This window comes from Artemia franciscana, chromosome 7, assembly GCF_032884065.1.
Source record: "Artemia franciscana chromosome 7, ASM3288406v1, whole genome shotgun sequence".
NCBI classification, from domain to species: Eukaryota; Metazoa; Arthropoda; class Branchiopoda; order Anostraca; family Artemiidae; genus Artemia; species Artemia franciscana.
Genome location: NC_088869.1, coordinates 43,891,151 through 43,918,642, shown reverse-complemented (window position 1 = coordinate 43,918,642; position 27,492 = coordinate 43,891,151). Strand labels below are relative to the sequence as shown.

The window sequence follows — 27,492 nt, the reverse complement described above, 5'->3', positions numbered from 1 at the left end:
CACTTTTGAATAGATCAAACATATCCTGTTGTGAAGACAGATCATTATATAGTGACCATAACCCTATTCTGCTAGAGTGAGATAAAAATTATCATGTGCCAAATCCTGATGGCAATAGATTATCAATGTCTTAATTAAGATGTATGGATTGGAATGTATTATAAATGTACTTAATAGATCTAATGTGAACGTCCAACTAGAGCAAACTGCTAACACTGATGAAAAAATTGCAATATTCCAAAATTTATTAATAAAAGCTGGAAAGGAGGCTACTCACATCAGACGAGATGGGAAACATCATAAATTCACAATCTGGTGGAACAAAAAATGCCCTATTGCCAAGTATAATTTAGATACAGCCAAAAGGCTTTACAAGCGATATAGAACCTATGAGCTGTATGTAGAAATGCAAAGAAATAATGCAAGACTCAAAAAGACAATAGTTAGAGCAAAAAAACATTCATGGATTAAATTCTTAGATGCTCTGGACTTTTGTACACCAGTGACTAAAACATACACCACCATTAAGAAACTGTTAGCCAGAGACAGTCAAGAAACCATAAATCCACCTTTGGTTTATAAAAACAGGTTTTTAATATCAGATATTGAGAAAGCAAATGCTGCTGCAGAGCATCTTGCAAGAATTGTTAGTGTTGAGGATCCCTTTGTTGAAGAAGTCATTGCTCAAAAATCCAAGGTGAAGCACATGTCTGAGATAGACAACAATGCACAATATGACATCCCCTTTTCTCTCCATGAATTGACTACTGTAATCAAGTCGTTCCCGAAAACTTCGCCTGGAGATGATGGCATATACCCTCATTTTATTCAAAACCTACCAATAGACTGGGTGCAAATTCTACTAGGCATCATGAATGAAACATGGGATCATGGCTTGTTCCCCAAATTATGGAAAGACGGTACAGTAAAACTCATACCAAAACTAGGTAAAGATAAAAGTAAGATTGAAAACCATAGAACTATCACCTTACTACCTGTTGCTGGGAAAATATATGAACGACTTGTCAAGCAAAGATTGAAATAAATAAAGGGCTACAAGATATACAGTACGGATTCAGAAAAGGCAGAAACAAAGATGATATCATGTTTATGTTCTTGAATGGTGCCCTATATGCCCTTGAAAACAAAAAAGTCCTTGTTGCTGTGTTTCTGGATATAAAGGCAGCATTTGACACCATGGTCCATCATCAAATCTTGGACAGAGTCCTTGAAGCAAAGATAAGAGGCAGATTATTGGCCTTATCCTTGTCTTTCCTTGAGGATAGAGATATGAAGGTCATTTTCGGAAAAGTTGCATCATCAAATATGATAAACAGAAAAAGAGGGGTACCTCAAGGATCAGTATTAGGTCCTGTCTATTACAATATTAGTGAGTTTAACATCCCTATTGAAAATGGAGACGTCAGAGGGGGTATTTTCACAGATGATAATTGTCTTTGGGCTGTTGGTAGATCAGTTAATGAAGTAGAATCAATTCTTCAAGATTCACTCAATCAAATAAGCTGTTGGGCTATGAAAGCAGATATTTCATTCCTAGTAGAGGAAACCAAAGTAATGATATTTACTAGAAAAACAAAATCAATAATCCTTAACTCTCATTAAAGAGTACTCTACTCGATGTTGTTGATGAAATCAAGTGGCTAGGGTGTCACTTTGACAGGAGACATACATTGAGAACTCATATAAATCAAACTAAAGCTGCTTGTATTAGGAAGTGAAATATAATTAAGATGCTGTCTGCCACAATTTGGGATCCCAAATGTGACTTCTTAATTGAATTCTACACAAAATACATTAGGCCAAAATCGGAATATGGTTCAATAATTTACCAAATAGCCAGTAAAACCACCCTCAGAAAACTGAAGGGTATTCAGAATTCTGCCCTTCGCATAGCATTCCGGGCTCGAAAAACCACACCTGTGACATTCTTAATATCTAAAAGTGGCCTAGAAGACTTAGAATAATGACGTCTTATCAGTGGACTTAAACACCTGAAGAAAATAAGCCTGACCAGAAACAATCATCCTCTGAAATCTTGCCTGCTGAAACATGGACAACTGTGGCTTTCAACAAATAAAATAATGGCTGGTCAGCTGGCATTAATACTCTTAGAGAAAAAGGCATTGAGCCTAAATTATCTGAAATGCTTCATATAGGAGATCTAATATTAACCCCCATATCGGACTATCAGAGTATAGAGTTGTTTGAAGACCTTGAAACCTGGGAAGGGCTGGATCTTGCAAACTCATTCAAGTACCTCACAGAAGTAAGCTTTACTGACCATATTGACATATATACGGATGCTTCTAAAAATAAAAATGGAGTTGGAGCTGGCAAAAAATACAAAATTCCACATTTTTGTAGATAGGAGCTTGAAACTTCTACAATACACTTTTTTTTAAAGTGCTAAAAGCTTTAGCATAAAGAGCAATGTATTTAGAAGTTGGGGTAACCCTGCATATGTGGAATAATTTCTGTTCGTTTTTAGTTTTAATTTTGCTACTTATTTTCATTGAAGAAAACTTGTTTTTTTTTTTTTTATTTAATGCCATAAAAGTATAGGATCGTCAGCAAAGCTTTTCTGTTGGCTGAATAAAATGCTTGCTCATAATCTATAAAATGGAGAACTTAATCTAAGAGTTAAAATTTACCAAATGTTTATCAACAGAAAATTTTGGGATGCCCCTGGTTAGGATTTAATGTATGTCAGTCATCCTTATGGCATTTATTTTCAGTTAGAGGTAGTCGCCCTGGAAAAACAGTTCAGATGTCAGAAGCTGAAGTCAGAGGTCTATGTCTGAAATCAAGAGAAATTTTTCTGTCACAGCCAATATTACTTGAACTTGAAGCTCCTCTTAAAATATGTGGTAAGATACTACTTCTTCCGGTAAGCATGCAAGATAAGAGGAGCTTGGATAAGTGCTCCATGTTCTTTTTTACTCTGCCCTCAATGAATTCCCTCATTATTTCCCTTGGTTTTTGTAGAAAAAAAATTCTGGTTAGATTTTTTTCACTTTTTTTTAACTCTTGCAAACATGCTTCTATCTCTCCTATTTTGGTTTGTTGGTTTAAGTTATATAAGAAAGTTACTCAACCATTTTAATGTTACATATTCACTTATTTTTTACCCGTTTTTATTAGACTAGTATGTTTAATGAGCTCCAAATGATACTCTAGCCCTTTTATGTAGGTTTTATAAGGGGTGGCAACACCACCTTTAGGCCAATCTGTAGTAATCTGTATTTGTTGTAAGTTTAGATTGTTGTTAATTCTGATTCTCTTGCTTTGTGTTTCGTTTCTTCATTCATGGTAATTCCTAGTCATTGTAAGTTTTACATTGGTTATTTACTTTTCGTTGTCGTATGTATTTCCCCTCCCTCTCCCCAGAAATTTCACCCTACAATTCCCTTGGGAAGATCTTCTCGAAAATTACCCCCTGGAAAATTCTTCCTGGCTCTTCCTCCCTGGGAAATTCTCCCTCGTGAAACATTGAGCAGCCGAAGGGAAATCAAGACAAATAAAAAGAATGAAGAAAAGAAAGCATTCTGGATAAACCCATGTTCCAAAATACGCATAGAGTATATGGTATATAATCAAACAGTTCGCGGTAAGGAATTAAAATTAAGGAGTGATTTGGGGCTATGATAACTGAAGCTGAAAAAAAAGGAATTTTAAGTGCCCATTGGAGGACCAAGTTGCTTTATATTAGCAATCGATCTAAAAGTATAAAAGAAACAACCATATAATGAGCTTCGCATGTATGGAGGAGATAGTACTACACGGTTGCGCATTCACTCCTGAAAAGTCACATAGTCCAAACAAGAGAAATGGTTAATATTTAATTTTATCGCTATGTTTTAGTTGTATATTGGCTGTCACGAAGGAGGGGTCATGGGTCGTTGTGTCCTCGGGAGGGGGGGTGCAGATACCTAAAAGAGCACATTTAAAGATCAAAATTTTCTAGCTCTCAATGGGACTTTTGGTAAATATAGGAATGGGTATTGGGGATGTGAATTAATCTTTCATCTCCCTTCACTTAGACAAAGCCTGGATAAGGGAGCTGTGGTGCTAGGTTTATCCCCCCCCGAAAATTCCCTTTACCCCAAAATAATTCCCCCAACATGCAAAATTGAGCAGCCACAGAGAAAATAGGATAAATAAAAATGATGGAAAGCAGGAATTTTGGATAGTAGGAATTTTGAAGTATTCTAGCAATACACTTAAAAATATAGGCAAAATATCTTGTAGTACTTATTTCTACCTTTTGCTTTATTTTAATTCATTTATCATTCTTTCTTGGGATTGAGTTATCATAGCAGGGTAATATAAAGTTTAACGCTGTGACTGTGGTGGTGACCCTGAAGGCAAACTTATTAGATATTTTGAAGTTTCTGAACAAAATAGATATCTAAAATTTTAATTTGGCTTCATAGGGATTAGAGGAGGGTCGGATAGCAGGAAAATAACTAATTTAGATCTTATTTAGATATGTTAACAATGAAGTTAGAGCATTTTGTACCCATTTTATTGCGAATTTTAGTAATGACAAAAACTTAAGTTAACAGATTATTTTGCGCTCAATTCTTATTCATTGTATATTCTACTATCTTGTTTTAGTAAAACAGTTCAAAATAGGGATGATACCTTTTATTGACAGTGAATAGATATAAAATTATTTAACTGGATATTTCGAACACATATACAGTGTTCATCATCAGCAGTAAAACTCTGATGCAGTTTTACTGCTGATGATGAACACTATGTGTTCGAAATATCCAGTTAAATAATTTTATATCTATTCACTGTCAATAAAAAGGTATCATCCCTATTTTGAACTGTTTTACTTTCGTCATGGAAAGGCAGTGTGGTCTTCGAAGTTATCTATATCTTGTTTTATTTATCTTGACATTCCCTGTTTTCACAACTTCGTACTTAGATAATCTTTTGTTAAAGGTCATCGGTTTTTTTTTTTTTTTTTTTTTCACTTTCTTTTGCTATCTTCGTGCTATTTTAACAAGTAACGTTTATTCTAAGTATAGCAGAAAAATATGTTTCAAAATGGAAATAAAAAAAACATATAGAGATTCTATATTTTAAAGAGATACTGTATTTAGCCTTCTTGGGGCTTCCCTACTATTTTTGTCGTGCCTGATTGCTCAAATGAACTTTTAAGTTATGCTCAAAAACATAAGTAAGTATCCACAAAAATCTTTTTGGTATTTTGAATCTAAATGCCTATTTATCTATTCCATTCAGCTAGTTGACTTTGCAGCTGATCCACTGATGTTATTTCCTAATTTAATTAGATAATTTTTATACAAACTAGATCTACGTTGCATGGGCAACGTAAGGTGTTGCGGCAACGTCTGTTCGGCTTCGCCGAGGAAAGTCTTGCGAGAGCGACACTTTGGTTTTGTTGCTTCGCTTCGATTAAACGCTGAAGTTGTTAATATGAAAGCTTTTAAAATAAACAAGTCCTCTACATCTCTTACTACTGGAACCAAATTGGTCTTACCATCAAATACACCGGAAACAAATAATAGGTACACCAACTAGCCAAAGTTGTGAACCCCTCAATGCCGAAGATGATTATGAGCTAACAGCCGACTGTTGTTTAAAGCTCCCCTATATGTCTCACAATTGGTATCCGCCTATTTTTGGGTTCAGTATGTACCTTACTACTGAAGTTGTCAACCCCTTTAAACTTTCAAACTGGTGTATCTCATGAAGGAGTTTTTCTACCAAAAAATGGATGACATATAATTTGATCAGCTCATCAAGAGCTATTGACTGCCTTCGAAAAAAAATCTATCCGTCTTAGTTCAAAAGTTGACTTTTTTACTGCAGGCCAAGTTTCGAACGTTATCAAACAGTTCGTGGTAACGAACTGTAGTAAGGAGCGACCCGGCTCAATAGTAACCAAAATTCTAAAAAATGGGATTTTGATACCAATAGGTATATCAAAAGATAAAGTTTAAAACGCTAAAGTTTTTTACTGTTTTAAAAAGTAGAGTTGCGAGAAAGAATCAAACTTTAGCGCAAGGAGTGGGGTGTCGAAGAGGAAAAGCCCCTTTCATATACGGAGTAATTTCTGTTCGTTTTAAGTTTTAATGCTACTTTCATTTCAAAAAACTTGTTTTTTTTTTATTAGTAAAATTTTTTACTAATACGTTTTTATGGCACTTGGTATTAACCAAGTGACATATAGCAATCGCCAATTCTGTCGGTCTGTCGGTCTGTCTGTCGGTCCCGGTTTTGCTACTTTAGGCACTTCCAGGTAAGCTAGGACGATGAAATTTGGCAAGCGTATCAGGGACCGGACCAGATTAAATTAGAAATAGTCGTTTTCCCGATTCGACCATCTGGGGGGAGTGGGGGCCCGGTTAATTCGCAAAAAATAGAAAAAATGAAGTATTTTTAACTTATCAGCAGGTGATTGAATCTTAATGAAATTTGATGTTTGGAATGATATTGTGTCTCAGAGCTCTTATTTTAAATCCCGACCGGATCTGATGACATTGGGGGGAGTTGGAGAGGGGAAACCTAAAATCTTGGAAAACACTTAGAGTGGAGGGATCGGGATGAAACTTGATGGGAAAAATAAGCGCAAGTCCCAGATACATGATTGACATAATCGAAACTGATTTGCTCTCTTTGGGGTAGTTGGGGGGGGGGGGGAGTAATTCTTAAAAATTAGAAAAATGAGATATTTTCAACTTAGGAACGGGTGATCGGATCTCAATGAAATTTGATGATTAGAAGGATATCGTGTCTTAGAGCTCTTATTTTAAATCCCGACCGGATCTGGTGATGGGGGCGGGGAGTTGGGAGGGGGAACCTAAAACTTGGAAAACACTTAGAGTGGAGGGATCGGGATTAAACATGGTGGGAAAAATAAACACAAGTCCTAGATAGATGATTGACATAAACGGAACGGATCCGCTCTCTTTTGGGTAGTTGGGGGGGGGGTATTTCTGAAAAAAAAGAGGTATTTTTAACTTACGAACGGGTGATCGGATCTCAATGAAATTTGATATTTAGAAGGATATCGTGGCTCAGAGCTCTTATTTAAAACCCGACCGGATCTGGTGACATTGGGGGGGGGGGGAGGGACAAACCTAAAAATTGGAAAACACTTAGAGTGGAGGGATCGGGATGAAACTTGGTGGAAAAAAAACACGAGTCCTAGATACATGATTGAAATAACCAGAACGCATCCGCTCTCTTTGGGGTAGTTGGGGGGGGGGGGTTAATTCTGAAAAATTAGAAAAATGAGGTATTTTTTACTTACGAACGGGTGATTGGATCTCCATGAAATTTGATTTTTAGAAGGATATCGTGTCTCAAAGTTCTTATTTTAAATCCTGGCCAGATCTGGTGACATTGGGGGAAGTTTGGGGTGGGGAAACCTAAAATGATGGGAAACGCATAGATTGGAGGGATTGGGATGAAACTTGGTTGGAAAAATAAGCAGAAGTCTTGCATACGTGATTTACATAATTGGAATGGATCTGCTCAATTGCGGGGGGGGGGGGGTAATTCTGAAAAATAAGAAAAATGACGTATTTTTAACTTACGAAGGAGTGATCGGATCTTCATGAAACTTCATATTTAGAAGGACCTCGTAACTCCGATATCTTATTTTAAATCTCAACGGGATCAAGCGTAACTGGGGGGGGGGGGCAGTTGGGGGACCGGAAATCTTAGAAAATACTTAAAGCGGTGAGATCAGGATGAAACTGGATGGGAAGAATAGAAAGCTGTCTAAGATACGTGACTGACATAACTGGACCGGATCTGCTCTCTTTGGTGGAATGGGGGGGGGGGTAATTTTGAAAATTGAGGTATTTGTAACTTACGAAAGGGTGACCAGATCTTAATGAAATTTGATATTTAGAAGGATCTTGTGCTTTAAAGTTCTAATTTCAAATTCCGACCAGATCCTGTGACATTCGGGGGAGTTGGAGGGGGGAACCGGAATTCTTGGAAAACATGAAAATTGGAGTATTTATATCTTACGAATAGATGATCGGATCGTAATGAAATTTGATTTTTAGAAGGAATTCATGTCTCAGAGCTCTTATTTCAAATCCCGACCAGATCTTTTGACATTGTGGGGATTTGGAGGGGGAAATCTTGGAAAAACACTTGGAGTGTAGGAATCGGGATGAAGCTTGGTGGATAGAATAAACAAATGTCCTTGATACGTGATTGACAGAATCGTACTGGATTCGCTCTCTTTGGGGGAGTTGGGGGGAGGGGTTCAGTGATTTGGCGAGTTCGGTGCTTCTGGACGTGCTAGGGCGATGAAAATTGGTAGGCGTGTCAGGGAGCTGCACAATTTGACTTGATAAAGTCGTTTTCCCAGATTCGACCATCTGGGGGGCAAAAGGGAGAGGGAAAATTAGAAAAAATTAGGTATTTATGACTTACGAGTGGGTGATCGGATATTAATGAATTTTGATATTTAGAAGGACTTTGTGATTCAGAGCTCTTATTTTAAATCTTGACCGTCATTAAGCCTCTTATTTTCCTTTTTAAATCAATCTATTGATTCATAGAATTTTGTTAGAGCTCATACCATATGATCTCTTGGCTCTTAGCTCTTCTCGCCTCGTCACAAGTGCCAAATGAGCTCTTAGCTCTTGTTATTAGTAAAAAATATTCGTAACTTAAGAATTAACTTACATAACAAACTTTTATATTCTTATACTTTTGATTATATTTATGAGGGGGTTTGTCCCCTCGTTAACACCTCGCTCTTCACACTATATCTTAAGTTTTGCCCAATTCGTTAAGAATGACCTCTGAATCAGAAAGGCCGTAAAATACATAGTTGAAATTACTAAAATAATTTAGCATAAAGAGCGAAGTATTTATCTCCTCCTAAATACCTCGCTCTTTATTCTAAAGTATATTTAGAACCCTTCATATGCGTAATAATCTCTGTTCGTTTTAAGCTTTAATGCTTCTCCTTACTTTCAATTGAAAAAACTTTTTCGTGTTTATATTTTCATTGTTTTTTTAATAGTATTGCTAGAAAATCCTGCGCCCTTTTTTATTGAATTTCTCTTCCCCCATGAAATCTTCCTTCCATATAGCCCCCTCCCCTGAACCCCACAATCAGACCAAAAAAATCCCCCTGAAAACGTAGGTACATTTCCCAATAACCATTACTGTATGTAAACATTGGTCAAAGTTTGTAACTTGCAGCCCCTCCCCCAGGGACTGTGGGGGGTAAGTCAACCCCAAAGACATAGTTAGTATGGTTTTCGACTATGCGGAACAAAATGGCTATCTCAAAATTTTGATCCGTTGACTTTGGGAAAAAATGAGCGTGGGAGGAGGCCTAGGTGCCCTCCATTTTTTTGTCACTTAAAAAGGGCACATTTCCGTTAGAATGAGCCCTCTTTCAACACTCTAGGACCACTTGGTCGATACGATGCCCCCTGGGAAAAAAAACAACAAACAAACAAATAAACACGCCCCCGTGATTTGTCTTCTGGCAAAAAATACGAAATCCCACATTTTTGTAGACTGGACCTTGAAATTTTTTCTCTAGGGTTCTCTGATTTTCGTTAAGGTCTTCGTTAGGGTTCTGGTCTTCTGATTTTCGTTAAGATCCTATGACTTTTAGGGGGTGTTTCCCCCTATTTTCCAAAATAAGGCAAATTTTCTCAGGCTCGCAACTTTTGATGACAAAGACCAAATTTGATTAAACTTATATATTTAAAATCAGCATAAAAATCCGATTCTTTTGATATATCTTTTAGCATCGAAATTCTGTTTTTTTAGAGTTTCGTTTACTATTGAGCCGGGTCGCTCCTTGCTACAGTTCGTTACCACGAACTGTTTGATAAGTTACCCATCAAAGATTACGAGCCTGAGAAAATTTGCCTTATTTTAGAAAATAGGGGGAAACGCCCCCCTAAAAGTCATAGAATCTTAACGAAAATCACACCATCAGATTCAGCGTATCAGAGAACCCTAATGTAGAAGTTTCAAGCTCCTATCTTCAAAAATATGGAATTTTGTATTTTTTGCCAGAAGGCATATTACGGATGCGTGTTTATTTGGTTTTTTTTTTTGTTTTTTTCCCCAGGGGTGATCGTATCGACCCAGTGGTCCTAGAATGTTGCGAGAGGGCTCGTTCTAACAGAAATGAAAAGTTCTAGTGCCCTTTTTAAGTTACCAAAAAAATTGGAGGGCACCTAGGCACCCTCCCGCGCTAATTATTTTCCCAAAGTCAACGGATCAAAATCCTGAGATAGCCATTTTATTCAGCGTAGTCGAAAAACCTTATAACTATGTCTTTGGGACTACTTACTCCCCCACAGTCCCCATGGGAGGGGCTAGAAGTTACAAAGTCTGACCAGTGTTTATATATATTAATGGTTATTGGGAAGTGTATAGACGTTTTCAGGGCAATTTTTTGGTTGGGGGAGGGGTTGAGAAGAGTGGGATATGTTGGGAGGACTTTCCATCGAGGAATTTGTCATGGGGGAAGAAAATTTCCATGCAGGGAGTGCAGGATTTTCTAGCATTATTAAAAAAAAAACAATGAAAAAATAAATATGGAAAAGTTTTTCAACTGGAAGTAAGGAGCAGCATTAAAACTTAAAACGAACAGAAATTATTACGCATATGAGGGGCTCACCTCATCCTATTACTTCGCTCTTTACGCTAAAGTATTTTTAGTAATTTCAACGGCTTTGGTGATTCAGGGGTCATTCTTAATGAATTTGGACAAAATTTAAGCTTTAATGTGAAGAGCGAGGTACTGATATGTATAATAAAAACATGACAATGCAAAAGTTCGTTACGTAAACTAATTTATAAGTTACGTATATCTTTTACTAATAAAATATTCGTAAAAAATTAAAACTTCTTGTTGCCTTTTTAAGTAACCAAAAAATCGGAGGGCAACTAGGCTTCCTCCCCCACTCCTTTTTTTCTCAAAATCATTCGATCAAAACTATGAGAAAGCCATTTAGCCCAAGAAAAAATATGCAAATTTCGTTTTAGTTATTCCTCTGCGGAGAGCCAAAATCAAAACATGCATTGATTCAAAAACGTTCAGAAATTAAATAAAAAAAACAATTTTTTTAACTGAAAGTAAGGAGCGACATTAGAACTTAAAACGAACAGAAATTATTTCGTATATGAAAGGGGCTGCTTCCTCATCAACGTCCCGCTCTTTACGCTAAAGTTTTTTACTGTTTTAAAAAGTAGAGTTGAGAGAAAGAGTCAAAATTACACATCTACTACATGTACTTTTTTCCAGTGGGTATCTTGACAAGGCCTTATCTAGAGGGGGTTTAGGGAGTTTGAACCCCCTAATCCGAAATGTTTGTCCCTTTCGTTAAAAACGTTACAAAAATGAATATAAACAGATTTTCGATGCGTTCTTTAAAGGTTTTATTTTTGTAATACCCACTCCGAAACAACATCTTTTTGTAACCCCCCTCCCCCCAAAAAAACAGGAAGGTTACCCTGTATTTTGGATTTAAAGTATTTTTGTATGCTCAATTATAAATTTTAAGATATTTTTTTGCATTTTTAGATGTCAGCTACAGTTGGTAATAAGAATTAAAGATGTTTTTTAACAAATGGGTGTCTATTTCTGATTTGGTTGTCAAGTTTCTTAGACTCGTCTTTTTACAAAATGAGAATTATACAAGCTGATTTGGTGTAAAGTATTACATGTTGTATCAACAGCGATGGCATTTCAAAAGAGGTTCCAACCCCCCCCCCCCCACAACCCCAACCCCTTTCAGATGAAAAACTTTCAAAATATGCAATGATCAGATGAAGCATGGTTATTGATGTTACTAGTTATCGATTCTTTTTTATTTTTTCCATTGTCTTTTTAATTCTATTCTTTTTTTCCTTTAGGTGACATACATGGACAATATACAGACTTATTGCGTCTTTTTGAATATGGAAGCTTTCCTCCCGATGCAAATTATCTTTTTTTGGGAGATTATGTTGACAGAGGGAAGCAGTCATTGGAGACAATTTGTCTGCTTTTGGCCTACAAAATCAAGTACCCTGAAAACTTTTTTCTGCTGAGAGGAAACCATGAGTGTGCATCTATCAATAGAATTTACGGATTCTATGATGAATGTTAGTATGTTGTTTAACTTTTCTTTCTTTTTCAAATAATATTTTGTCTTTTTATTTTGTGTACTATTTTCTTTTTATTTTTTTTCACCTTTATTATTTTTACTTTATTTCTTTTTTCACCTGAAGTTTGAGTTTATGGCATATTTGAACTCATGAAGTAAGTGGAAGAATAGAACCGATGTTCAAGTTACTAAAGGTGTTGCTTTGTAAAGTATCACAGGATTGCGTAGGTTGACAGGGTAAGATGTAAATCAGGAGTCAAGCTTTTACCCCAGGGATGGAGGTGGGAGGCTATGATGTGTAAATAATCCTCTGTTTTGAAAGATCTCCACCGCCAAACAAAAAATTTGCAATTGCTGTTTGTTTAGGACTCAAACCCTTTGGAACTCCCAAATTGCTCAAATAGTTTGTTGTTGTTTTTAGCCATCATTTTTCTGGCACTTTGCCACCTGAAAATGCTCTTTAGATAAATTACTTCAGTATGGAAAAGACACATGTGTGGATATAAATAATATTTAAAGGGCAAGCGGGGAGCAAAGAATCCCTTGAAGGTAGGGAAGAGGTATAAAAATTTCCAAACTGTGCTCTTAAGCTATTATCTTCAAATTTTATTTTGAGTTTGTTTATTAAAACCAACTTTGAGATTTCTTGAAAAATCTTTGGGGAGGGATGATAGATTGAACGGTTGGTCAATAATTTTGGTTGACATCTATATTCGTCAATAATGAACGTGTCGTTTAGTGAACAAATCGGGATTTCTTGGCCTAGTCTGTGTTGAATATTGTGCGTCCAAACAAGATATGAAGTAGAAATTCAAGAGGATTTGAAGGAGGAAACGAGTAAAAAGCTAATGCCGCAACAGTTTAGGGAGTATGGTGCTTTTGACAACATCTAATTCAAGCTGCAAAATATTGATGGCTGATTGAAATTGTCTGAACGGAAATTTTGACTAGATGAGGTGGAAAATCTGAGTTTCAACCTTTTTATTTTTTTCATTATTTTTACTTCTGTACCTTTTAACTAAAATGCTGTAATTTTGGAAACTATAAAAAGTATATAGAAAAAAAAAACAGAAAAATATTTATGTCAAATGAAATAAAGAAGTAAATGTAGGGTAGTAGGGTTGTGGTATAATTGATTTACTAGGATCGTCTCTACAAATCTTAAACGGGAACGAAAGTTCCGATTTGTTCATTTTATCTCTGATCATAGAACATAAATAATTTCCTTCAGTCAGGAATGCCGAACTGTGGTCTGCTTGAATTAATTAATTCATCAATTTAAACCCATGGATTCCTGGCCATTGCAATTCAGTTGGTGGCTACCATCATTCTTGTCCGTGTTATGATGTTGCTCGATGAAAATTATTTTCCTTACAAGTAGTTATTTTTATTTCGAGATGAGTCTTGGTTCAATGTTGGTTGTAGAAAGGCAACCAGGGCCAGAAAGAAGGCTCACAAGAAAGGGCGTTCGACTGAATCTGACGAGGACTAGGCTGCTTTTATTAGCGCTCTGAAGGAGTCTGTTAGAGCCGCACGTCAAGCTAGAGCCGATTACAAACACAATTTTGTAGCCAAACTGAAAAGTGCCCCTACAAAGCGGTGGGGGAGGGTCGTCAAAGAAGCTCTATCGTCATCTAAACCGACATCAATTTCCTTGATTCATGTTAAAGGGATGATGATCCAGTCAGACCAGGAAAAGAGATACTCTTGCACAATCCTTTTCAAAGGTCTCCCGGCTTGATGACGCCGAAGTCTCCCCTTCCGCCTTTCCGCCGCGAACAGATGCAAAAATTACTAGTGTTAACATAACTATCAGTAAGGTGCTCAGAACGCTAAGCTAGCTGGATGTCACCAAAGCTTCAGAACTTGACGCGATTCCCTCTCATCCTCAAAAGACGTGCCACTGAACTTGCTGGTCCTCTCGTCTCTCTGTATAGAAAATGCTTTGTAGTGGGATCATTCCTGAAAGCCTAGAAAAGTGTTCATGGGGTTCTTGTTCTAAAGGCAGAGCCCGACCTTACTAATGTAGGATCGTATCGTCCAATAAGTCTGCTGTCCTGCACAGGCAAGGTCTATGAAAGCGTCATTATTAAGACCGTTTACCAACACCCCGAGTCATATCTGCTGTTAGCAGACACGTAATACGGTTTATATTAGACTTTCTGATTTTGCAGTATCAAGAGTGTGTTGTGCTCCTTTCTCAGGGGCGCGTTATTCCCCTTTTCTCTTTGACATCACAAAAGCCTTTGATCGTGTATGGGACTTCTTTGTAAACGGAAAGCCTATGGAGTTGATGGTCGACTATTTGAGGTACTTGCTGACTTTTTTCGTCAACGTTCATTGCAAGTTGCCCTAGACGGCTTCATATCAAAAGAACACCCAGTCTTATCCGGAGTACCCCAAGGAAATATTCTTGGGCCAGCTCTTTTCTTGGTTTTCGTAAATGACCTAGGGGACAACCTTGTGAAGAAACTTCACCACTTTGCTGATGACACGACAACAAAAACATCAATTGCAAAGGACAGAGATTCCAGCGAACCCCACAAGGAGCTTCGGACTGACCTGGAGAGAATTGAGACATGAGCAGATGCATTGCTTGTCAGTTTTGACGCATCGAAAACGAAATAGCTCTTAATTTTTAAGGCGCGCAATTTAAGGCCTCATCCTGATTTCGTCTTCAAACGTGAGGCAGTAACACGAGTTTATACATTACGCCTACTTGGAGGTAACTTCTATTCGGATCTCTCATGGATTGAGCATCTCTGAAGAATTAAATACTCTTGCTCCAAGAAGCTAGGAGTTATCCTAAGATACAAAAGTGTCCTCTTTGATGAGTCTATTCTGCTACTATTCATTTCGTGCCTCAGGCCTGTCCTCGAACATGCATGTCCTCTCTTTGCTGGTGCACCAAAAAAACGCATCGCTCCTCTCCGACAGATTCAAAATCAAGCAGTTTGTGCAGTAATCTCTGACAAAACGAAAGCTAAATCCCCACAGCTGATCCAGGAACGCTTCGACGTGGCGTTTATGTCGGTTTTCTACAAGTACGTGTATCTACAAGTACATGTATTTTTCTCCATCAGAAAAACTATCGAAGCTCGTTCCTGACAGAGTAAAGCCCTTGCGATCAACTTGCCGAAGTAAAGCTCGTCAGTTCTATATTGAGCAGGGCCCCGAGAAGAATATCTGAAAACAAGTTTCACCCGGCGATTGGTCGCTACATTGAATAGCTTGGCGGTAGAGGTAATCTCTGAAAATCCTTCCCTTAACGCGTTCAAGGAAAGGTATAACAAATATCTCAGTGTTGGAAAATGAGGTAATTACCAGGATTAGCAGCGTATTATCAACTGTGATGGAGCCACGAAGCCTGTAATAGAAAAATTCAGGAAAAAAAGTTAAGTTAGCTGAAAAAACTAGAAAAAAAAAATGTGTCAAATGAAATAAGGAAATAAGTGTTGGGTCGTGGTGTAAAGGAGTCCTTGGTCTGTCTTTACAAATCCTTACGGGAAAATAAAATCTGATTGGTTCCTTGCGTCTCTGATCAGATAAAATAAATAATCTTCTTCTATCAGGAATGCCGAATTCTGGTCTTCTTGACTTAGCCAATTAAGCAATTAAATTCAGCTATGACTTTCTAGACCTTCGGGATTGGAATACTGGCTACCATCATTATTTTCTATGTTACCGCTACTCAATCATAGTCGTCTGTGTTGAAAATTTCAGTTATACTTTAACTAAAAAAAAACTGAGTTAATCAAAAAAAGAAAAAAAACAGCAGCCATTTTAATACCTACACTTGAAAAAAAAAATGCAAGATTTGAAAAGTATTAGTGTTGACTTTACTTTGTAGGTGTGTAAACCGAAATCCCCTGCAGTACAACATATCCTTTCAGCACCAGCCAACCAGGCAAAGGTTCCTTGCAAACAAAACCAACACAGCACTTTTTCTTTTTTAATTTTCTATTGTTATTCATTCTCTATTATTTTTTCTGTCATAATTTTTTATTTAATCTCTATTGTTGACCAGACTTTGCCACTAATATTAAATGGTACTAGTTTTGAAACATAAAACAAAGCTTGGAATATATCTTTTTAATAATGCTATAAAAGATCGTTGGCTGAGTCTTAGCCTTTGTCATATTATTTAAACAGTCTTTGGTATTCTTTTGGAAGTGAGAAAATGTCAGATATGACCTTTGGCCGTATCATATTATTTAAACAGTTTCCTCTTCTTTTTTTTTCGTTTTTTTACAAAATGTTGATAAAATGATATAATGGTTTCATTTTTTTTTTAATACAAAATGTTGATAAAAATGATATAGTACCCTATGGACGATCGAATTCTCAATTTGCTTATATAATCTTTTGGTAATCATGTCCGAGCAGCACCATATTCACACTTGCCGATATAAGTCACTACTTGTGAATAATGTTTTTTCTTGATTTTAACGACACACTTTTGCTACCAAAGCAGAAAGTTCAAATGACAATAAATTGGTTCCATCTTCCATCTTTTCTAGTTTCAAAAAAATGAGGGTTCAATTTTTACTCAGATAACTCGGCCTCAAAGCCACCCCTTGAAAGACAGAACAATCTTAAAATTGACAAATATACGCAGAATATACAATCAATATGCATATGCACTGTGTACGCAATATGTGCTGTGGTCGTGTGTAATTTGGATTTTAACCACATCTGTGACTATAGTGCGGACCAGGCATCCTAATCCACGTTGTAGCCAGTGTATGTAAAACCAAGAAGCAATTATTAACGTCTTCTAAATGACCTGTGTTTTTTCGTAATTAACCATGACATTAGAGGACGGTAATAATAATGTTATTATAAACCTAATTTTCTTGTGCTTATTAATTTTTCTTGGGACGGAGGAGGACGCGTACGTAGTTCTATTAGCCTCAGATGGCTTGGTGTTGCAGTGAGTAGATAGTAGCAGTACTAATTTTAACTATCAAGCATAAACTGAGTCTTATAAAATATAAAAGGCAACAGGCTGTATAACACGAATTTTCTTTTTCTTCTTTTTTTTCTTTTTTTTTAATCTCTAGTTTATTCAAATTGGGAATCCTAAAAGATGAATGAGGAGCAAAAATTGTCTAAATGAAAAATCAAAAGGGAAAACGGTGCTGACTTCTTTTGTTGAAAATGGGCGGATCTTTTGGGGAATAACCGTCTGAAAATTTATATTTTGATCTAAATAAAATCTGGATTTAGATTTAAGGTTTTAAGAGAAGTAAAAACAAAACCTGCCAAGAAGAGCACAACAATAATTGTTTTTTAGTGGAGATTTCTTTAGTCCAAGGTCTTGGGAAGGTTTTAAAAAAGTGCTTCCAGTAATATCCAACTATGAGTGTAAAATTAAATTTTTGTAGATCTAAGGCTTATGTGAGCTATAAGTCTGTCCAAATGATTTGCAATTTTGCAATTTTTCCTGTTGCTGTCTCTTGATTCCTAGTTCATTTTAGGTAAGCGACGTTACAACATAAAATTATGGAAAACGTTTACTGACTGTTTCAATTGTTTACCAATTGCTGCTATTATTGATGAAAAGATATTTTGCTGCCATGGAGGATTGAGTCCAGACTTACAAAATATGGAGCAAATACGACGCATCATGAGACCTACCGATGTTCCTGACACCGGTGACAATTTTACTTATTTTCTTTATATTGTTTTGGTCTCTGAAATTTCATGTGTTTATTGCAAACATTTAGGTTGTTAATCGCTATGAAATTATGAATTTTTTTATGAAATACGTCTAGTTTTAAAACAAAAATATAGCTTCTCAATAAGGTTGGCATATTTTAAACCTCAGTAACATTTTAACAAAATAAAAAGTGTAGCAAAATATACAATTGCGAAGCTGTTCCTCTTAGCGAAGAAAAATTGATTATTTCATTCGAAGGTTTTTATATTAGTTTTTAAATTAGGTATTGCTTTCTTCTCTTTCTAGCTCTTTCTCTCCCCCCTCCCCCTCTTTGTCACTTCCCTTCCCTCTCTCGTATTTTTTACGTTTATCTTCCTGTGAAGGTGTTTCTTGCAACAAAAAACAGTTTCTAAATGGTATTTTACTGCCCATCATTTTGTTTTAAATTAACCCGATGCAGAAGCAAATAATATCTAGAAAAGACGTTTTTATTATTATTTTATCTATTTAAAAAAAAAGTCCGATCCGAATAGAAAAAATTTGCGTTTTAGTTAAATTTGATTTGTTAATAATGATGAGTCAATTTTTGTTTGTTGTTACCAGTATTTGTCTTAAGCTAATACAGTAATGAATCTTAGCGTAATTTTTAGATACTGATTTCTATCGATTAAATTTTATTAAAAAGAGGCTACAATAAAATAGACCCAACATGCCATAGGCTTTATATATGTTTGCTTGTCCCACTAGTCCCTGGCCACACAAAAAAAGATTGAATTGAGCTTTTTGCAGATGCTAAAGGAAATAAAAGTAAAAAGGCTCTAAACGGAAGAAGAAAAGAAATAAAAAGCTAAAACAGCGAAAACTGATTCTTGTTAACGGGACACAACAAAAGAACAAATATAATCCAACTTAATTGTTACTAAAGCGAGACCTAACTAGTAACTACATCTAATGACCTAGATATTTATAATAAATAAGCCCATAAAACAGATTAGATTTAAGAAGAAAAAGAAGAAGTTTATTCAATACAATGCAATACAAAATGGAAATCTTCTTCTTCTTCTTCTTCATTGTTACCATAGCAAGACCTAACTAGAAACTACATCTAATTACTATATAATCATCTTTATATAATGTTCTTAAATTGGAAGAAGCATCATCAAGCTTGTTCCATAATTTACAACTTTATTAAAATAATTCTTTTTAAATATTGTCTCTTAGCCCACAAGCTATAGTAATCATTCAAAATCTCATAGTGTAAACTAATGTGTAGCCAGAACTAGTTGGCTCCAGTTACATAAAAATTTGACACAAAACGTATTAAGATCCGTAAAACGTATTTACGATTTCACAAGTAAAACAAGAAAGGTGAGAAGATCTTATAATAGATAAGCCAGAAAAAAAAAACAGGCTAGATGCTCAACATAGGTACACTGGTCCAGTGGTGTACAAAAAGAAAAATCTTGCAGACGATTTTTGTGATTTGTGGTTTCACAAATAAAATGAGAACGATGAGAATATCTTATAATATGTAAGCCAGAAAAAAGTAAAACAAGAAAGTGAGAAGATCTTATAATAGATAAGCCAGAAAAAAAAACAGGCTAGATGCTCAACAAAAGTACACTGGTCCATTGGTGTACAAAAAGAAAAATCGTGCAGACGATTTTTGCGATTCATGATTTCACAAATAAAATGAGAGCAATGAGAATATCTTTAATGAATAATCCGGAAAAATAGATTAGATGCTCAACACAAGTGCTCTGGTCCACTAGTGTGCAAAAAGTTTAAAAAAAAAAGTGTGCATTTAAAAAAAAAAGTGTGCAAATTGTTTAAAAATCACGCTAACCAGAAGTTAGTCAATACTAAACCTCGGTAAATTAAAGAGTAGTTAAAATGGAATTAAACCTAATCCAGATGTACAGGATGTAAAATATGAATGAAGAGAAAATCTTTTTTATAAATAAGGCAGAAAAAAAGTAATTAGGAAGAGTATGCAAATTAGTGCAATAAATAGAGTGAAAATAAACAACCGAGTTAAACTCAAAACGACGAAAAACTAACATGAACATAATGTTCTCGAGAAGGAAGCTTCCATGTCTTCTCAAGACAGAACATAATTTGCACTTTACTGGGAAAAAAAATGACCCTGTCAGTTTAATATGCATATACTGATATTTATTCCTTAAAGTTTTAATAGTTTTTTATTTATTAAAGTCAAGAAATGAAAACTTTTGAAATGTATTTTGTTTTCAGTAAAGTGCAAATTATACTCTGGTCTTGAGAAGGCATGGGAATTGTCAGCCCTACTCGTGTTAATTCTTACTTGTTTAGGGTTTGACTCGGCTATTTATTGTAATTTCTGTTCGTTTTGGGTCTCATTTATTTATTGATGGTGACTTGTGATAGTTTTACGCTTGGATGATTATTTGAATTTATTTCTGCTCATTTTTGGGTAATTGGCCTCTTTATTTTTCTTGGGAAAACTTGTTTTGTGGATTTTTTTTTTTTTTTTAATTAATGCCCTAGACAGTCAATCATTTTGATTAAAAGCTTCCGTCAGGTTGTAGGAAATTTATTTCTAGATTTCATTTATTTTTGGCAGTATATTGTCTTTTAAATTACAGATAAAATAATAGACCCTTTTTTCTATTAAGTTCCTGTTTTACTAAACATTATCTTATTTGTGGTCCACTAAACAAACATTTAAAAAAAAAGTTGGAGAATTTTTAATAAAAGAAGAATAAAAAGAAAGCAATCAAAACGAATATCTTCCAATGAAATTCTTCTTTGTTTTACACTCTTCTTAGGTATTGGCGAGTGATCAGAGTTGGCTTTTTTTTTAGTTTTTAAAAGCTTGCTACCCACAAAAAAATATATCCTGTCAAATTAGCTATTGTGAACTGTGTACTTAAAATGGTGTTGGTAACCATTGTGCTTTTCTGTTCTTTTTTTTTGAAGAAATTGGGTATAATGGTGAAGGTAAAAGGCATGTGATTCGAGGTGCCGACCCCATTTCTATGTTTCAGAACCATCGAACTGATTTTTTAATTGCTCCTTTAATGTTCAAATTCAACTGATGAATTCACTCTATCCTGTACTTTCTAGACTTAACACTTACTCAGTTTATTTCTTAAGAAACTGCCTGAAAATGTAAAAAAAAAATGTGCATAAAACACTAGGAATTAGATAGTGAATGTTGTAGATTTTTTTTTTTTTTTTTTTTTTTTTTTTTTTTTTTTTTTTTTTTTTTTTTTTTTTTTTTTTTTTTTATAGCTTATATTGGACCTTTTTTTATAGCTTGTTTGTGCTCATTAAATCTCTCATGAAAGAATCATTTATTTTGATTTTTTTTTTTTATGGACTGATTCTTTTTTTCTTATTTGGGCTTGATTGGTGGAGGATAATTGGGTTACCTCTATTTTTTATTTTCTAGGCCTGTTATGTGATCTCTTATGGTCAGATCCTGATAAAGACGTTTCGGGCTGGGGCGAAAATGATCGTGGTGTTTCGTTCACCTTTGGTGCTGATGTTGTTAGCAAATTCCTAAATAGACATGACCTTGACCTGATATGCAGAGCTCATCAGGTGAGTTGGTTTTGAAAATAGAGGTAAGGTCATCAAGATGATTAGAGATCCTCTAATAATGTTTTTTTTTTTTCAAAAAGCACGAAATTGTAGATCAGGCAGTTAGTACCCAAACTCACTCTATCTTGAAACTCCCGAGTAAATCATTCATAAGCAAATGTTTTATCCATCATTACGTTTGTTCGCATGCTGGAGGCTGTGTCACATGCAGGACACACAGTCGATTCCCAAAACAACTCCAATATTGAGAGAAACTAATATTAGTTGTTCTCTTTTAGAAGTTCACTTTTATCTAGAAAAAAACTCTGCTCGTTTCTAGGTACTATTTAGTCACATAATTCTGCTATTGAATTTCTTCTCCATTATTGTCACGTATTGCTTTTTTGTTCTCTCTCTCTCTCTCTCTCTCTTTCTCTCTTTCTCTCTTTCTCTCCTATTTACCTTTCTAGCTTATTGTACTTTCTGTCTAAACTCATTCGTGACTAATTAACTGTTTTGATCTGGTGTAGCTGCGTTTTCTTATTTAATCACAAACTACAACAATTTTATTATGTTCTTACAGGTTGTCGAGGACGGTTATGAATTTTTTGCAAAACGACAACTGGTGACATTATTTTCGGCACCAAATTATTGTGGTGAGTTTGACAACGCTGGTGGGATGATGTCTGTAGACGAAACACTAATGTGTTCGTTTCAAGTGAGTGATTTTCGTACTTTAGATTGTAGTCTAGGAAATTATATTTTTTTTATTTATTTTAACAGAGGAAATCGTGTAGATACCTGGAGGTAAAAATTTAGCTCGTTATTTATGAAAAATTTTCTTCAGCAAGTAGTTTATTCTTTCTTTGTTTGGCTACTTCTGTCAGGTTTGGGCTGGAAGGTTTATGTTTTTCTTCTTCTTTTTCCTTAGTAGAAAAATCTCCATGGCTCCAAGCCCAATAAGAAGCGAAATCAAGGATGCTTTTTGTGTGCAAAGCTCATTCTTAATCGTGCTCATAATTAGCTTGTGATGGTACCAATTTGACCTATGTCATCAGGATGATGGTGACAATGATGACCTAATCAATTGCAACATATTGTGGTAGTTGGAGCTTTGACAATGGAAGGTGATGGGAAGATAGAATGAAGAACTCGTCTCTTTTCAGCTAATTCTAAATCTATTTATTGTCAAATCAAGTATTGTTCTTAATATTCATCAGATGGGGCAAGGACGGAAAGAGAAATTAATCCTGTAGCATCGTTGGGGTAAGTTCATTCTCAAAATAGAAAGTAAAAACTTTGTTTGTGGTTAGTGTTTGCTTATCCTTTATTTTGATGTTTTTTGGCTTATAAGAGCTCTTTGTTAGGAGTCTCCTGAGAGGATGGGGGGATTTGTGATTTGACTTGTTCATCACAAATCGTTGGACTCTTTTCATTTTAACTCAACGTTAGCTAAGTAGCCCTATAAAAAAAAAACGAAACAACAAAAAACGAACTTGGTTGCTCTACTGATCCTGTTCTGTCACTGACTTTGGTAACGTTTTTTTGACGTTATGTCCTTCCTGACTATTAATTTTTAGAATTGAATTTTACTGGGTTAATAGTGTTCCCTACAAGAATCGGTAATCGAATCCTTTACGAGATTCCAGGTGGTATGTATTCATAGTGTAATTGCAAAGTTTGCTTATTACTCAGAAAACCAACTGAGAAAGTTGTCAAACAATTGTGGACGAATAGATAAAATGGCCATCCCAATGAATGAAGATTATTGATTAATTTGTTTCTCACTCTTTGCGCTGACGTTTTGTACATTTACCTGAACGCTCATAAGGAGTGAGAAAATCTTAGCATTAAAAATATACTTCTTAAGTCGTCGGATATTTAAGCCCACCTACACAATGCTTTATCGGTCCTGCTTCATAATAGATGACGCGCAATTCTACATCACTGTGCATCATTTTATCAACCATCAAGCAAAGCAGCCTAGTTACCTCTAGGTAGCTTTGAATATCTATATTAAGTGCTTATTTTTTATGAAATACGTGACTCTTCTGTCACGAATGTGTCACCTTGCTGTTATTTTGGACCTTACTCTTCCCTTGATCCTTTGTAGCTCAGTATATAAGTTCTTAGCAATTTTGAGCCGGCTCGCTATCAGAAATTTTTAAAGTTTTTTGCTGAGGCACAATTTTTTGGTTACTTAAAAAGGGTTGTAGAACCTGTGATTTTCGTTTGAATGAGCTATCTTCCAATTTTTAAGACCATTGGATTGTGATAACTCCCGAAAAAAAAAAACAATTGAACAGGCATCCGTGATTTCCCTTTGGGAACAATGTAAAATTCTTTATTCGTGTAATCGGAAATCTCTAAAATAGAGTTGTCTTGCGTGCTAAATTTGATGAAGCAATTTTTGTTAAGGTCACTGGCCCCTTTGTATTTGTTTCCCCCATTTTCGAAAGTCGGGCAATATTTTATAAGGTTCTTAGCCCTTGAGGGGTAACATTAAACTTGATACATCTATATGCTTGGAGTCACTATCAAAAGCAGATTTTTTTTTACATATGCGTTGCTTTCTAAACTTGTCTTTTTAGAGTGTCAGTTACTATTAGTTCCGGTCGCTCCTTACTTACAAATTCTTTATCATGCTGTTTATCAGCTCTTCAAAATTTATTAGAATTCATTATATTATCAGTACACCAAAGAAAGTCAAACTGTGTTATGCTAACTTGCATTGGCGGAACAAGAGTTTGTTCATAGCCCTTGCTCCGTTTGGGTTAGATTAATTACATTTGGTTGAGATTAACTTCAGAAAACGCGGAATTTATCAGCAAATTGATAAAAACTGACCTTCTCAAATAAATAAACAATGTAAATGAACTTAAGAAACGTCGGTTGAACTGAAAGCTTCTGCGCCATATTGACATATTGACATTCTGAAAGCTGCTGCGCCATATTGACATATTGACATTCTGACAGAAAAATATGAAACAGAAATACCGTGAAGGGAGCAAATCAAAGGTTTTGATCACTTCTTGGCGAAAATATTTAAAATTAGACAATCGTAATTAGAGCAAAATAAAAAGTAATATTTACAGGTAGAAATTTGTATTAGATTTTGAACGTTGAAAAAAAAACTTTCACTAATATTAATGAAAGATCAAATGTCGATAGTTATGGAAGCCTTTATCAACTGGGAAAGTGGAATGTCTTCGGGAAAATAATTAACAAAATCGTGAACTTTGTATCGTAAGATCCAAAGTATGAGAGATCTGGTAACCGTTGCAGGATATCCTTTGGGCAACTTTTGTTTTTGTTACACGTCTCTAAGAAAGTAAAATAAGCAAGCTTCCATCAATCCAAAAATTTGACACTAAATGTGCATCGTACGGAATGAATCTTTGTCTTAAAGGGCTCTGTGGGACACACCATTGTAAGCTTCTAGAGGATGAGAATTTACGTTGGTTATTTAACTGTTTGTAGTCTATTCGAAAGGTATGACGCAATTATCTTAATTAAATAGAGATCAACTCGAAATTCATTGAAGAGATTTCCTACCAATTTATTATGACTAATTAAATCAGTAGGTTTCAAAGGTTAGATCACTGCTTTAAGATTGAGATGGGTACCAGTATTAGGTTTTTCTAGTTCATCAAATATTTTGTTCATCAAAAGAACAGGATAATGGACAGATGTGAAGAGATATCCTTTTGATTAGAACATTAAAGTTAAGTAAAGTAAGTAAGTAAGACGGCACTAGACCTTTAAGGTCCAAACTGGCGGTGCTGATCTCCGTTTCATGGCCCTTCGGCCCGAAAATTCAAGGGGGCTGGGGGCCAAACATCCTTTGCTTCCACACACCCTTCCTGCTTACCTTCCCCAGATTTCTCGAGGTACCCATTTAGAGCTGGGTCGACTCTGGCTGAGCTTACAGAATCACGCCACTGACCCCCGTCCCAAACTAAATAACTGGTCACAGCTGGGATTGAACCCGTGCCCCTTGGACACAGAATTCCCACGCCAGCGCGTCAACCACTCAGCCAGGACGGCTTGTCCTGGCTAACTAACTAACATTAAAGTTAGTGGCAGCTTGTTTTCATAAGTAATCCTAATTTTTATTAAATGAAAAAAATGTTTTTTTTAACTGAAAGTAAGGAGCGACATTAAAACTTAAAACGAACAGAAGTTACTCCGTTTGAAAAGGGCTGTTCCCTCCTCAACGCCCCACTCTTTACGCTAAAGTTTGACTCTTTCTCTTAACTCTAATTTTTAAAACAGTAAGTAGGATTCTCTGATATGCTGAATCTGATGGTGGGATTTTTGTTAAGGTAAATTTTCTCAGGCTCGTAACTTTTGACGGGTAAGACTAAAGTTTATGTAACTCATATATTTAAAATCAGCATTAAAATTCGATTCTTTTGATGTAACTATTGGTATGAAAATTCCGTTTTTTAGAGTTTTCTTTACTATTGAGTCAGGTTGCTCCTTACTCCAGTTCGTTACCACGAACTGTTTGGAAGACTAGCATTGGAAATTAGCCGATAGAACAATCCAGTAGCAGAAATAGCATCATTAAAGCTGGAGATATCTTCAATAATTCTAACGAATGATGATTTTCACCTAAAGGTGGATAAAAACTGTTCTATCCCATTTGTGGATTTTTCTTGGCTTAACAGTAGAGTTGTATTGTGCGGATAAGCTAAATACGTGTGAAAAATTTATTACCTTCCATGTCTTAATATGCATAGATTTTTGTTTTAACTTTTAATTATTTTCCAGATACTCAAACCATCGGAGAAAAAGGCAAAGTATCAATATTCAGGGATGATGCAAGGAAGGTCCTCACTGCCCAATAAAACACCGGTGAAAAAGAAGTAAATGATTCTAGTTTATTTTTTTTATGTTCAAAATCGTTGTTTTTCCATTCTTTTTTGTAGATATTCTCCTATGAGAGTTACGTTGTTTGACAAATGTGCGATTTAAAGGATGTGAATATTATAAAGATTACGTTAGTTGAAGACAAGCCTTGGATTTATTATTATTAACTATAATATATTGATTTTTCCAATGATTGGAAGTGAATAAATAAACGAGGGCCTGTATTTTTTGTTTATTTATTAGGTTTAGTGTTTGGTGGACTTGATGTGTTATCAATCTGAGCGGAACCATCTAACCAAGCTGTTGGTTTACTATGACCATTTTGTTGTAACAAAAAAAAAAAAAAAAAAAAAAAAAATGTCACTCATCGGTCTATTTGCAAAGTTGAGTGCTTGGCAGTCTAAAATCTATTATTATCAGATCAGAAGATTCTTTTCAAAATGTGCAGATATGATTATGAACTTGGCTGAATAAAGGAAGCTTGCCGTTTAAAACAGTTAATGAGGTTTTTTTCCTTTCTTTTATGATGAAGCTCTAATTTTTAGTATAAAATGCAACTAGTGGTAAACTCAGATGAGAACTGAATCAGAGGCACTATCATGGCTCTCAGAGTAAGTGAAGACTACTATTGTACAAAATATCTCTACCCAGCTGAAGTAAAAAAAAAGTCTCATAAGGGATATTTCAGAATTATTGACAACACAGGGTCAAATTTAATAAATATAATTAGATCTGAGCTTTGACAGGTAACGCTAGATGATGTTGTTATCCTCTTTCTTGAAGATCGACTGTAATTTCCATTCGTGTCAGTCTCCCACTCTGTTTGGACTAGTTAAATGGCTTGTCTCATGACTAGGAAAACTCATTTTGCTTGGTTACTTGAGCCCTCAGCCGTCATATTGCTCGAGTCGTTGTGTATAATAGCTGGAAAAAATTTCCCTGTTGTTTCTATTTTGTGTTTGTTTGGTTTAATAGCTATATATGTGGGTGGGTATTGCCAGCAACTAATGGCGAATAATATAAGATTCATGTCGTTTGCTCTATCACAAAGCCTTTAAGGGTGTCTGAAAACGATTCAAGTACACAAAGTATACAATTTAAGTTTCTCCTAATTTTCTTTAACACCAAACTAGCAGATACAAAAATATCCTAGTAGATAGATGTATGGGAAAAGGTTTGTCGCTTCAAGATGGTATGTCATTAGAAAATGATTTAATGGATAGGTATTTCATTAGCTCTAAA

At 35.4% G+C, this 27,492-nt stretch overlaps 1 protein-coding gene across 1 annotated transcript in view; it reads left to right on the top strand.

Moving 5' to 3' along the window:
* Positions 1–26,474, top strand: part of LOC136029346 (serine/threonine-protein phosphatase PP1-beta catalytic subunit) — a 47,009-nt gene extending 20,535 nt beyond the window's left edge. Inside the window, exons 2-7 of the mRNA XM_065707645.1 lie at positions 2,757–2,888; positions 11,917–12,147; positions 17,630–17,806; positions 21,245–21,396; positions 21,959–22,093; positions 26,152–26,474. Of these exons, the coding sequence (XP_065563717.1) occupies positions 2,757–2,888; positions 11,917–12,147; positions 17,630–17,806; positions 21,245–21,396; positions 21,959–22,093; positions 26,152–26,250 (926 nt within the window). The 3' untranslated portion in view covers positions 26,251–26,474. The remainder of the gene's footprint in view (positions 1–2,756; positions 2,889–11,916; positions 12,148–17,629; positions 17,807–21,244; positions 21,397–21,958; positions 22,094–26,151) is intronic.
* The last annotated feature ends 1,018 nt before the right edge of the window (positions 26,475–27,492 follow it).